General features: G+C 38.8%; 1 protein-coding gene across 1 annotated transcript in view; it reads right to left on the reverse strand.

The window, feature by feature from the left end:
- Positions 1-292: 292 nt before the first annotated feature.
- Positions 293-13,908, reverse strand: part of s1pr2 (sphingosine-1-phosphate receptor 2) — a 32,207-nt gene continuing 18,591 nt past the window's right edge. The window contains exon 2 of the mRNA XM_053612854.1: positions 293-3,188. Within this exon, the coding sequence (XP_053468829.1) occupies positions 1,978-3,081 (1,104 nt within the window). The 5' untranslated portion in view covers positions 3,082-3,188 and the 3' untranslated portion in view covers positions 293-1,977. The remainder of the gene's footprint in view (positions 3,189-13,908) is intronic.

Consider the following 13,908-nt stretch of genomic DNA (forward strand, 5'->3'; position numbering starts at 1 on the left):
ACAAAAAAAAACGTTTATGTACCAATATTAGTGTTTAGGATTGTACCGACTTAACACATGTAGCTTGCTACTAGACACACAATTCTATTGCACACAAAAGACATTTCATACATATACACATTTTAGACATAAATACAATACATACATTGTCATAAATGCATAATACAAAACTTTTTTTTGCACAGGGTTTTTGCACGGAATGGAAGTGATAGGCATGCTTGCACAATGTTCATAATATACATACATACATACATATATATATATATATACATATATATATATATATATATATATATATATATATATATATATATATATATATATATATATAAATATATATATATAAAGCAAAACAAACAAAAAAATTTGAATGATTTTGGAAGAGCTGCCAAAGTGCTTTCTCTGATGATCAACAGCGGAAAAGACAGCAAGACATTTTGGGATCAAATTTTTGTTTTTGCTTGATTGAGTGGTTTGTAAGAATAATAATGAAAGATGAGGTCAGTCCTGAACAACAGGAAGTACCACAGGAAACACTGAACTTCCTGTCATTGCAGGAAGTGTGGTTTTAGGCAGAGTAATTAGCCTCTGACCTTTGACATAAGAGCGCAACCTCCTCCTCCTCATCCACCTGAAGTGTGTGCATTTAGAGGCCATGACACAAAACAACAACAACAACAAACAAAACAAACAAACAAACAGAAAAAAGAGGTGACCTGTTTGTTTTTATCCCAACGTCATGAGTTTTCGTCTCTGCAACCTATCTGTGTGTCATCAGAGAGTTCAAATGCGGTGATCATTTTCAAGACTTCACAGTGACCCTATCCCTCTTTATTGTCTCCGACAGCTCAATATTCAACAAGACGAGAAACAATCAGTGTTCGGTAATACTGTCACAAGGAGAAGCATTTCGCTCCAAACACTTCATGCGTACATTCAGTTACAGGAGAGCACAAAAAAACAGAAAGCACACGCTGCTGCAGCGACGCTACAACATTGTCAAGACAAGTCCAGGGGATTACTGCAGACCGGGTGAAATGTGTCAGTGCCATTTCGCTGAAGGAAATGTACTTTCTGTTTGTGGCTTCCTTAAAGGAAACACTTTTCATTAAAAACAACAACAACAACAACAACAACACATAAACACACATACAGTACACACACACACACACACACACAAACATAAGCAAAGGCCAGAGAGGCTGAATGAAAAGGGTTAATGATGAAATTGTACATGAATACACCATAGATTATTTTGTACACAGGTTATGCCATGCAATATAATGAAGTGTAGTACATTGCTTTTTTTTTTTTATTGTAGTTAATTAAAGAGAATATAATGGAATACATAGCATGGTTTTGCACCAATGGCTCATAAGGAGTGCACTGTGGAGTGTAACGATTCAGTACCTCCCTTTTCTTTGTGAATCAGGTCTGCTGAGTCATGCCAAGACTCACCTTTTCATGTTCATGCAACGTTGCCTTTGTTAGTTTGACTGAATCACAGGTCAGTCACAAATACTTACAATCACATTTATGCTTGAAAGTGCAAAAAAAAAAAAAGGAAAAAAAAAAAGGTCTTTTGGTCACCGCCCAACGACTAAATATGACATGGCGAGTAATAACGGTATCAAAACAATTATAAATCATTCAGTGGAGGTCATAAATCTTAGACAAATGCAAAAACAATAACAATAAATGACTATGTTCATACCACAATTGCAATACTTGCTTTTAGCTCCTAAGAGTCCATAGTAAGTGAAAAAAAAAATCACACAGGATTGATTGCTTTGTTAAAAGGAACATGCAAAACCTCTGTCACCGCTTTTGATCGCATAACGCCTCTACAGCAGAATGATTCTTCGGGCATCTTTTTGTTCGCGTGCTTAATCTACGAACACAAATACCTCAACTTCCTTCCGGAACTAAAACCACTCTGAGACGTTTACCAATGCAGCATGGGCGCTTTCCCCAAGCTCAGACAAAAGTTGTACAGTCCTGCATGATGGGAGTGGTCTGATGTTCATGTTTGCTGGTACAGTGGTCCATCGAGCTCGAGCTCTTGAGCTGCATCAAGCAACGTTCAGCTGGCCGGCCGCTCTGGAGAATCCCCCAGCAGCACAACACGCGCAGGAACTCCCGCCGCATGTCCTTACTGCGCAGCGTGTAGATCAGCGGGTTCAGTGCCGAGTTCAAGGTGGCAATTCCGAAGAAGATGTCGGCGTGGCTGAGAATGGGGCAGGAGGACATCCTGCACGAGGTGTCAAGGAGCAGAATGCTGAAGGCGGGCAGCCAGCACACAATAAACACGCCCAGGACGATGGTGACAGTCTTGAGCAGGGCGTAGGAAGCCGAGTTAGTGGTTTCCTGGTGGCTGGAACGGACGATCAGGTAGATGCGGACATACAGGATGACAATGGCGAGCAGGATGACGCTGAAGACAGTCACCACAAAGCAGATGTAGCGCCTAGAGTTGAGAGGCAGGACAGCCGAGCACTCGCTCATATTGTTGATGCAGTTCCAGCCTAAAATGGGAAGACCTCCAAGAAGGATCGAAGTGACCCAGCATGCTCCGATAAGCAGGAACATACGGCAGGTCTTATTGGCGCCGTAAACCTTGACTTTGGTTATGGCAATGTAACGCTCTATAGCAATGGCGAGCAGACTGAACACTGATGCAGCCAATGCAATAAAAACAGTCCCTTCTCTTATGAACCACTGCACGGGCTTTAGATGAAAAGTATTTGGGCCTGATAGAAATATATTGGCGATGTAAGCCGAGCCAGCCAGCAGATCCGAGAACGCTAGATTCCCAATGAAGAAGAACATGGCCGAGTGGAACTTTTTGTTTCGGAAAACAGCAGTGAGGACCAGAAGGTTCTCCAGAATAATGATGCTGCAGATGATGATGAAGATGATGTTGAGCGAGCTGTGCCCATCACTGTCCTTTCTGCGATCCTCCAAGTCCTGCTCGCTCAAGTTCTTGGCACAGATATAGTGCAGTTTGATGAGGCTTGAGTTGTAGTACTGAGAGTACTTGCTCTTTGATGGGTCTACAATGCATTTTGTGTGGGGATCCATAGTCTCTGTTGATATTCACCCAGTTGTCTGTCTGAAATTTTGGGTCCAGGAGACTGCACCTAGCCTGGAGTCATGTCTCGGTGGCCCAGGAAGTCCCTCTGTGTTGCCTGCAGAATAACACAAGAGCGTAGACAGTGAATAAACATATAGCTGCAACTTAAACAATATTTATACCAACGTGTTGATTGACAGCAGCTCTCATGGTAGTCGTTTCTATAGTAACCGATTAATAAAAAAAATTTAATAAACACAATGGCTGTGCTTGAAGAGAAATAAAACACTTCAGAACATGCTGTTATAGCAAATTAATCAACTTTAGGGCAACTTTACAGCAAACCAGGTTGTTGTTGATAATTTTCCTTAAACTGCATGCACCGTAGTGTTTTATTCCTTTCTAAATCATGCCATATTCGAAAAGGATTCCACATTCCATCCCGCTTGAAGGTGTAATTGCAAGTGTCTAACAGACATGATGTTGAGCAAGTGTGATGGATTTTCATTTCATTTCTTGCAGACTTGTGCGGATCACACACATGTTGGAGATTCAAAAATAGCTTCAGTGGAGCTCTGGAATTTCCCCTTTGAGAAAACATTCACCATGCCAAAACCCATGCTAGACACACACACACGCACAGACACACACACGCACACACACGAGGCACAGATTGTTCTTCACACCCGCCCACACGTTGTAGGTAGAGTAGGAAACTTAAAGCTGACTTACTTATGAAGTGTTACAAACCTGTAAAATGTGTGAAGTGTGAAAATGGTGGCAAAGTAAAAAAAACCCCAAACAGTTAAAAGTCATGTATAAATAAAGGAGAAGAATAGTAGTCATTTAGATCAGCACGCTGATAGATTAGAAACTTTCCTCCAGTCAAAAATCCCCATTTATCTGGAAATGAGTACAAAAACAAGGTGACAGACAGACACGAGACACCTAACACAACATGCTAGGAAATTAGTTCATCCTGATTTCCTCCCTCTTCGTTTGCTGACGCCCTATACGTCTCGCCTCTCGGTCGCTTTAGTGCTCATTTCTCACAACAGAGAAACAAACAGAACACTGCGAACAACAAATGTTTACTATTGACAGTGCCACGGTCAAGTGGTTTTACACGCCGTATCTTAACACCTCAGCCAAATAAACACTGCTGTTATCTACTATTTATTGATCTGTTATCTAATCTGGCCTGTATCTATTATTTGAGTAAACACTGTCAGTGTAACTACGCATTCAACTTCCCCCTTGTGTTAGCCACTGGATTTGAATATCAAAGTCAATCATTTGAATTTTACCTGTCCAGATGGCAAAAAAAGAAATGAAAAAATAACGGCTCTTTAACTGATCATTGTGAACGTGTAGTTTTGGTGGCTGTATTAGCAGATGGAACTTCCCGTGTCTTTTTTCCATAATGGCAGTAATAATAAACTAGGTCATAATCACGCAACTACCAGGTATCACACATCCCGCTAATAATATCTAATCAGTTTTACAATAGGGATGCACAAGAGCAGGAAAAGTTTCACAAGCAGAAAACTTTCAGGAAAACCTTGAGCCGACATCGAAGTGTTAAATAATTAGAAATCATTTGAACGGTATCAAAAATTTGAAGGTTAGTAGAATACGGTGTAATCGTTTTAGATTTTTAGCTTATTTCATGGTAAAAAGGTTGTATTTATTCTCAGGTCAGTTTTGTCCTACTCAACGTATACTAACTTTATAAATAATTAAAGTGTTACTGTCTAAATTACACTTTAAATAAAAAAGCTTTAATACAGGCACATATAAAGAAAGATCTCTTTTCTGGTTTTCAGGCCAGCGTGTCCTGAATATCGATTTTAATTTCAGCCAGAACATTTTAATACAATGCTTCAATTAATTATAATAAATGAAATTACTCTGAAACACCTAATAATAGCTAGTTCACACTAAGTTACACTAATGCCGACATCATAGGTTATTTTCCGGTCAGTGTTTCAGAGTGACTCACGTGGAGTGTAGTAACTGCTCGACTGTTTATTCGTTACAGTCGGTGTTGAAAGTTTGACTATTTAAAATGAAACATGGTCTCTGGTCTCTGGACTATTTAAAATGAAACATGAAAAACTCTCGTCTCACGTTTCTTCATCTCCGTTAGGTCCCAAAGGCAATATATTTACATTAAATCAGTTGTTGATAGGCAAAATGATCAATCAAAGACATAATCTATATCAATGTATAAATTAATCTGGAGTTAGAAAAAGCTAAAGAGTTTTGTGTGTAGTACAGAATACTTTCTATAGATGACATGATACTATTTCATTACGGACAATGACATGCAATTGGAATTTCCTCTAATATTCCAATATTTGCTAAGTAAGTCATAAAAACATGGTTTGTGCTGTTATAGGAAAATAATCAACAGTGGAGTGATGTGATAAAGCTGAGTCACTGTTTACCACACTGAAGTGAAATATTTACCAATAACATCACATCCTCCATCCATCCATCCATCCATTTTCTGTATCACTTATCCTTACTGAGTCGTGGGAACCTGGAGCCTATCCAAGGGGGGATGGGGCACAAGGCGGGGAACACCCTGGACGGGGTGTAAATCCATCGCAGGCCACAATCACACACACATTCATACACTACGGACACTTTTGGACATACCAATCAGCCTACAATGTATGTCTTTGGACTGGGGGAGGAAACCGGAGTACCCGGAGAAAACCCCCGAAGCACAGTGAAGTTCTCTCTCTCTCTCTCTCTTAAAGTTAATAAGGCCAAAAAATAAATAAATAAATGCAGCTTGTCTTGTTACTAAGAAACCAGAAAGTCCTCTGTCCTGAAAACTTTCTTGAGTTGGAAAACAAAGTTACAACTTTACTTCAGACTGTTACAAAGCACTGACACTGGAGACTCCTTCCATAAAGGTTCAATAAAATCTTCTCATTGAAAACAACAACATATCAACAATTACACACATTTTTAAATGTGTTTATGTGGTGGGTCCGCCATACAAGTCCCTGTGATATGCTGTTACTTTAGAAACCTGCGATATGCCTTGTTGTGCAAAACTACCGTCAAAGCCGCTGTTGTGAAAATTAATCATCACTTTCTGATAAAATCGGATGTGCGAATTCAGCAGGGCTGTGGTATAGTGCACCATATTTTTCAGTAAATTTCAATACTCGCTTGTGCTAAGCAGCTCTTTACTGAGTGGAGCAATGCTGCAGAGACGACTCTATCAAGCACAATGGCATCTTCACACAAAGACAAGAATCTGAGACATCTGCATAACACACACACACATACACACATTGCACTCACACAGATACATCGCATACCGATACAAACAATAACCTGTCAAGTACACACACACACACACACACACACACACACACACACACACACTTAACTAAAGTAAGCACACCATGACACATGGCTAAAGCTTCGACAAACCGACAAAAACGTGCAGCTGCACTCGTTTCTGTCACACATCTGCAGCCCAGAGTCACTACAGCTATTTCCTCAAGATCGAACAATGAACAATGGTCTACGTCTGCCCCAAGGGAAGTCATTTAATGATGTAAACATATTCGTAAACTGATCTCAAACTCACAATCGAATTATCGCTAAAAAGTCATTATGACCAAAAAGAAAACAACAAGAAGAGTTGTATTCCTCAGAGTAGTGATGCGCCGATGACATTTACACACCCATTTTTTAACATTTACAAAAGTAAACGCTTTAATAAAGGGCACAAAGTGAAAAAAAATAAATAAAAAAGCTAATTGCTGGACAACCTGTTTAGACAAACACTACTTATTTCTTAGCGGACACATCGATCTGACATGAAGTCTGAAAAAAAGAAAAAGAGGGACAACAGAGCAAGATATTCTTATTACATAGGTTATCTGCACAGATTGATTTTTTCCACATTAGTGCAATGGGCTGCTACATAATGAATTCAGTGAATTGTAGGCTGGGTCTGTACATTGCTTTATTATGGTTGTTCAGGTTCACTTTTAGCATTTTAAATCAGGTTCATTTCTCACAACCACATGGATTTAGATTTTGTTTTATATATCTCTCTTCCATCTCTTTACTTCCATCAGCAAGTGGCAGTCTACATCATGTACACAGAATTAGCTGTCAATGTGGTATTAAGTGCCAGACTGTTGTCTGGATGTGGTTCAAGCTAAAATGTTTCAGCTGACAGAAATCGGTACTTCAAAAAAAAAAAAAAAAAAAAAAAAAAACCTGTAGATGAGCTGATAAACTTATGAAAATGTTTTTCCATAATTACAAGCATTGTGACATCTGTAGCAGATCCTCTGTTGTGGCTTGTTGCAGCTAATCGCATGCATTTATGTAAATAATTTCGCTGAAAGCAGGTCTTTGGAGCAAAATCTATCTATAGTCCTAGAGACAAGATTTTCAAAGATTACTCATTTTATTTTCCCTTTCTAATCTGATGAGCTGACATGACGACATGGCGGATGACGTGAAGCACTGCTACAAAACCAGTAAATCGTCACTAATATTTTAGCTAGTTGCATTAAAAATTTTTATTAAACTTTTGTCAGCTAGGAAATTTATGTCACTAGACTTTTTACACGTTTCAGTTGAATCCCCTTGAGCTGATCAGTATTTAAATAATATAAAGTTCAAATCACTATATTCTTTAGTCCAACGAATTCAAATGTAAAACTAAGAGTCGGAACTTTTTAAGCCAAACCTACAATATATGTTGCTAAATTGTGGTTTGAATGAACTTCAGATGAACATTTATAACCTTTTAAATCAGGCCGGTGGATATGGGTTTGTTTCTCACAACCACAGGTGGGAGCTGATCATTAAGCATGTGAAACTCAAGAGGCTTTGAAGTTTGGATTTGCTGTTGCTTAGCAACCTTGCTTTTAGATAATTTTTTTTTTTTTTTGAAAGTACACATGTGGACTTATTTCACCAGCACATCTGAGATATTTTAAGCATTATATATTTGAGAAGTTTCACTCTCATATCCCTGGCCTTGATGTGCTTCACAGTATGCTTCAGTGAACCTTAACCATATCCTTACAGGCTTTTGACAGCGTGTTAACCTGATGGGCTGATTTAGCTGCTGGGCTGCTGACATCTCTAGCCCTGACAGCAGACCCCAAACCACACATTCATATACACACCCACACAAACACACACACTCCCCTCAGACTTTTCTCCGCCCATCTTTGTAGCCTGTCTGACACGCCATTTACATATTTAATCTCATTTAATGATCACAAACCTAAATTTTCTGACTTTTAATGGTGTTTTGTACACGTTTTACCTGCTTATCTGTTATCTGCTTGTATACCTACAGCGTATTTTTAAAAAAAAAATTTTTATCGTGTACTTGTGTCTCTGTTTGCCAATATTATTGTAACAGGTTTCTCTGTAAACAAAGATCTTGGTCTGAATGAGACCACATGTATAAATATAACCGTAAAACACTTTATTCATGCAAATGAATGATTTATTCGTTTTCCGTTTCAGATTTGCAAACGTACATTCTCCATGTCGGTTTGCGTGCGTGAGCTGAACATGCTACCAGAACTATAAAAAGGCCAAAGGAAGTCAACCTGCTGACAGAACTAACATCCTGTTATACTGCAGCGAGAGATTGAGAGAGTGAGAGACAGACAGGAGGACACTTTTTCAGAGTCTTCCAGGTATGGGACAGGAAACTAATTTCAGCAGAAGTTATAAAAGAAAAGAAGAAAAAAAAAACCCACCCTCTAAACTAGGGTAGAAAAACCACATCATGGCAGGCTTCTTCACATCTGCGGTCTGTTCCCCATGCTACTGATTTTTGAAAATTGAGAATGTGTGCCAAACAGGCGCCATGTTCCCCAATGAACAGCTACAGCACAGGAACCGTATCTGCCTTGCCTATTACAGGGACTGGAGATCTACAAGCTGTGAAACCTGAATCGGGGGCCTCAGTATGGACGCTGTTTTACACGCAGTTCCCTGACAACTTTACAAAGGCCTCGGGTGCATGTTTGTGTTACCCAGCAACACCTGATAAGCCCTAATTATCTCCCTCATGGGTAATTTTAACCCCAACACACATCTGTGTCCTTTTACCTGTGAAACCCACATCATGCTCTTGTTTATATCGGCTACACAAAACATCTCGCACCCACTTATTAATAGTAAATGCATGCATAAAACAAGACAACACTACTGAGCTCTTCCTGACCACACGCTGATCTGATTTAGATATTGTTTAGCCGAAATCAAGTAATTATTACTCACTGAATTGGCTATAATTAAATACCAAGTGGATGAAAGATTTTCATCAAATCTTTTTCTCTCCCTCTCCACATCCGCCAAACACCGACAGCCCCCCCCCCCCCCCCCCCCGCCACCGCAATCGGGTAAGCTTCATGTGGTTAATTCATAACACACTTATTTTGTATACTGGGTATACTTTGTATTCTGTGTATGTGTCTTTACATCCACTATAGCTGTCAAAATGCTTTACAAAGTGCATTTAAAAAATGCGAATTTTTTAAAAATATGCATTTGAGGGTAAATGAGAGCGTCGTTTTATACTGACACAGGCAGTAACACTGCATACCCAACCTGATCTTGTGAGAAATTCATACAAATGTCAAAAAACATGGATAGTATGGTTGGTCTCTGTTCAGTTTCTCTATCCCCTATCCCACGTAACCTTTCAAACAAATTCGAATGTCTGAAGCCATGTTTAGAAAATCCCAATGAAGCATTATCATAATTTTATCATAACCCCAGCTCAGGTTACTGACTGTGCATAGTTTTTGCATGTTCTTGTCGTGTCTCCATGTTTTCTCAGCGTTCTCCGGTTTCGTCCCACCTCCCAAAAACACTCTATTAGGTGGACTGGCTTTGCTAACTCGTCCCTAGGTGTGAATGTGTGTCTGTACGGTTCCATTCGAATGGCTACTGTCCCAACCAGTAGGCTCTGGATCCACTGTGACCAAGATAAAACAGTCACTGAAGATTAATGAATGAACGATATACTATATAATCATGCTAGGGCAAATAGTCTGTGGTCCAAGAATTCTGTAAGGGTCACAACCCGTTACTTAGGAGTTCATGTGAAAGTTAGTACAGCAAAGAAAACAGCACAAGTTGATTTTTTTTTTAATACACTGTGTAGATTTCACGCTACATAGGGTGCATGTAGTGTACAATATTCCTAATAAAGCACCACTGGAGATTAAAAAAAATAAAATAAATCATGTTAGAAATGAACTACTTACAAATAATATTACTTTTAGGACATCTGATACATCATTTCGAAAGAATCACATTTGTCATCTAGGTATACTGTGAAGATTTAAAGTAAAAGTAGTATCCCGTGAATGTGGTTGGGTTTTTTTTTAGCCTTTGAATATTTAAATATGAACGCACTTATGGTGTGAACTAAGTTCCCAACAGCCCTGATGTGTGGGCGTGTGCGTGTGCTTACATGCAGACGTTTCAGTCTGCTCTTTGTCCTAGTCAGTCCTCTACATTACGTGCAGTTGTGCAATGATTTCTCTCTTCATGCTAATGATCCTGTTAGTTTAGTGTGTGCTGTTTCAGCCCTTTATGGTGTGAAAAGTCGACCTTCATCCTACCTCAATGCTGTAATCACTCGTATCATCACATTCACATTCTTCCCACTTCATTGCCTTTTGCAAAGCCACAAAGCTCAGCACGACTGCCGTCACGTAAGCAGTAAGACATGTGAAAGAACAAACAGCCACAAATCTCACACACAGAAAAAAAAAAAAAAGTAAAAGTAAGATGTTTGCCAAACTAAATTTAGCACCATGATATCTGAAATGTATGTCCCGACTTTATGCGACCGGCAAACACAAGATAACATTATCCTACTAACAACTACGTTATTAAGCGAATGTAACAGGCAGTTTGACAGAAGTTTGGAGCAGCTATAAATCCGAGCTCTCGTACTCTGCTCTACTGTACGCTGTCAAACGTAATGATATTGATTGGAGCTATGTAATGTAAGTGATATGGGAGCTGAGAGCATGGAGGAGGGATGGAGACTGAAAGAGAGCGAGAGAGAGAGGGGAGGGAAAAAAAGGACAAGGCCACAGAGGGAGTCATGGGGGAAATTTGTGTGACCTCAACTGAGCTGATAGATCGTATGCTCTCTCTCTCTCTCTCTCTCTCATGCTCCAAGGCTAAACACTATCATGCTATCAGCACACACTCTCATTCATTCACACCTCCCTACTGACCTGCAAATACTTTCCCTTGCTACTGATTCTGTCCCCCAGTACAAAGCAATACAATACAAAAATTATATATTTGAACTAGTGATGCACAATATATTGTTTGTATTGTTCTGATCTAATATTGCCAAAGCCTGAGCACACTAATAATGTCTTTTGATTTTATGATGACCTGCAAGCATTCGGACCATCTCAGAGGTTTGTCTGTTTTGATTCGGCCGCAATACGTATATAAAAATAAATAAATAAATAAATAAATAAAATTATTTGGTTAAATGGATGCAGGCCAGTTGTTTACCAATTTATCAAAACATCACAAAATGATCAGCTTTGCTGAATTCTCAAGTGCGATTAGTCAGAAAGTGTTGATTACTGTTCTATACCAGTAACTCTGACACTTGTTCTCATGAATAATGGTTTCTATAGTAACTGCTGATTCACAGGGATTTGTACGCATGCGCCAGATACTCGAATGTTCGAACTAAACGGATTAAAACACTTTAACTCTCTAAACTGATTCTTTAAAATATGAAAAAAGTATGTAATCATTGGCCAACTGCTGTGGTGTAAGAGAAAGAAAGCACTTTAGGATGTCCTGTGCTGGAAATGAATCAACTCCAACAGCGGTAACAGTAAATCGGCTTCCTGTTGGGCTGCATCACATCGCCCTGTCCATGATTATATTAAATCTTTTATTCCTTACATAACGTACGCCACGGTGTATCGCAGTCTCATTGTGTTGTTGAGTAGAGAGGCTTGAGGTGAGAAATAGCACCATGAATGTGCATTATGTTTGGAGGTGGGAAAATTGTGTTTTGAATTGAATCGAAATGTGATAAATGAGATCAGTGCATCCCTAACCTAAACATATAGTTTCTAAATATTCTAAACTATATTTTTGCAGTAAGCATCCATTGTGTAGATATTAAAATGCTGAGTGTAATTGAAATATTATTTTTTTAAAAATGTGTTTTTTTTAACGTCAATTTGCAGTCCTTCCGATCAAAATCAATAATCGTGTAACACCGCTACTAAGAGCACAGACTATGTAAAAAAAAAACAAAAAAAACCAACAACAATTATACACTGACGGTATAACAATACTGTAATAAAGAAACCAGTTGAACTAATACAAAAATGAGTAAACACTCATCAAATGACATGGAAAAAATATGTATGTAAAGTCAGTGGCACAGAGGTGAACAGGTATAGAGACAGGACGTGTGCAGAGAAAGAAATGCATAACATGCAGAGCAAATGTTGAGTCACAGACTGAGTTGTTAACTTTGTGTCTCTTTCCCATCCGTTATGTTTCTCTAGCATACTTAGCAAAGCAGCAAACAGCCACTGATGCGTGCTGCATCGCACTCGTCCTTCATCATCCATGCACACACACACACACACACACGCACACACAAAGACATATACATACACGTACAATTTTATATCTGGTTCAGATAGTGCAAAGATTTGCAGTGAGTGCTCTTTCACTTCTGCCTGACTGATGCCACAGTGGGGCCAAAGGTCAGCCATCAGCAAGTGCATTTAAATGCTCACTAATAATACATTAGGCCTACATATCTGATTTCAGCAGTTACCTCTCAAACGCTCATTAAACAACACACTGAGACATCTGATATCCAATTTAAGCCATTATTGGATTTCAAGACACCTGGATTTTAGCTCAGTAATCAGGTTATTCAGGGCATGTATTCTGGTAATCTGATATATTCTGCTTTTTCTAGTCTGCTAACGCGTGCTAGACACTCTATGGCGTGATACAGTACGTCGACTCAACATAAGTCTGTGTATGACTCAAAAATAGTCTGTAACTCAACTGCAGAATGTAAATCAATGCAATCTGTATGGGTAGGTACACTGATTTCCCAATGGGGATACAATTTTTTTAGTTTTTCAGAGCAACATATAGTCACTAGACTAGACTAGACTAAATAAAATCAAAGCATCACATCTAAACGTTTTTAGATTTTTTTTTTTTTTTTTTTTTTTTAAACCTCTCAAATTTAATGGTCAACTTCAAAAGTTCAAAAGTTAATGTCAAACACCTATTCCTGCGAAAGCAGGAGGATGAGTAACAAAGGACGGCTCTGAAAAAAAAGCTCGGCTCTGATGTGTAACAAATCGTACCAGACTCTCTATCAAAAACTGGAAATCTGTCTCGTGAAGCTACATAGCACTTACTAAAGGCATTTTCATCATACACAGTAAGTTTTCAGTATGTATAACAAAGTTCCAGTGAAACCGTGGCATCAAAAAAATAAACAATAAATACAAATAAATAAATAAATACATTTCAGATTGAGTCAGATTGACATTTCAGAATCTCTGGAGGTGTTAGACTTAATTAATCACTGCAAAATCTCAGATTTTTTTTTTTTTTTTTTTTTTTAAACCTCTCAAATTTAATGGTCAACTTCAAAAGTTCAAAAGTTAATGTCAAACACCTATTCCTGCGTAAGCAGGAGGATGAGTAACAAAGCACGGCTCTGAAAAAAAAGCTCGGCTCTGATGAGTAGCAAATCGTACCAGACTCTCTATCAAAAACTG

Source organism: Ictalurus furcatus, chromosome 24 (assembly GCF_023375685.1).
Source record: "Ictalurus furcatus strain D&B chromosome 24, Billie_1.0, whole genome shotgun sequence".
Lineage (NCBI taxonomy): Eukaryota > Metazoa > Chordata > Actinopteri > Siluriformes > Ictaluridae > Ictalurus > Ictalurus furcatus.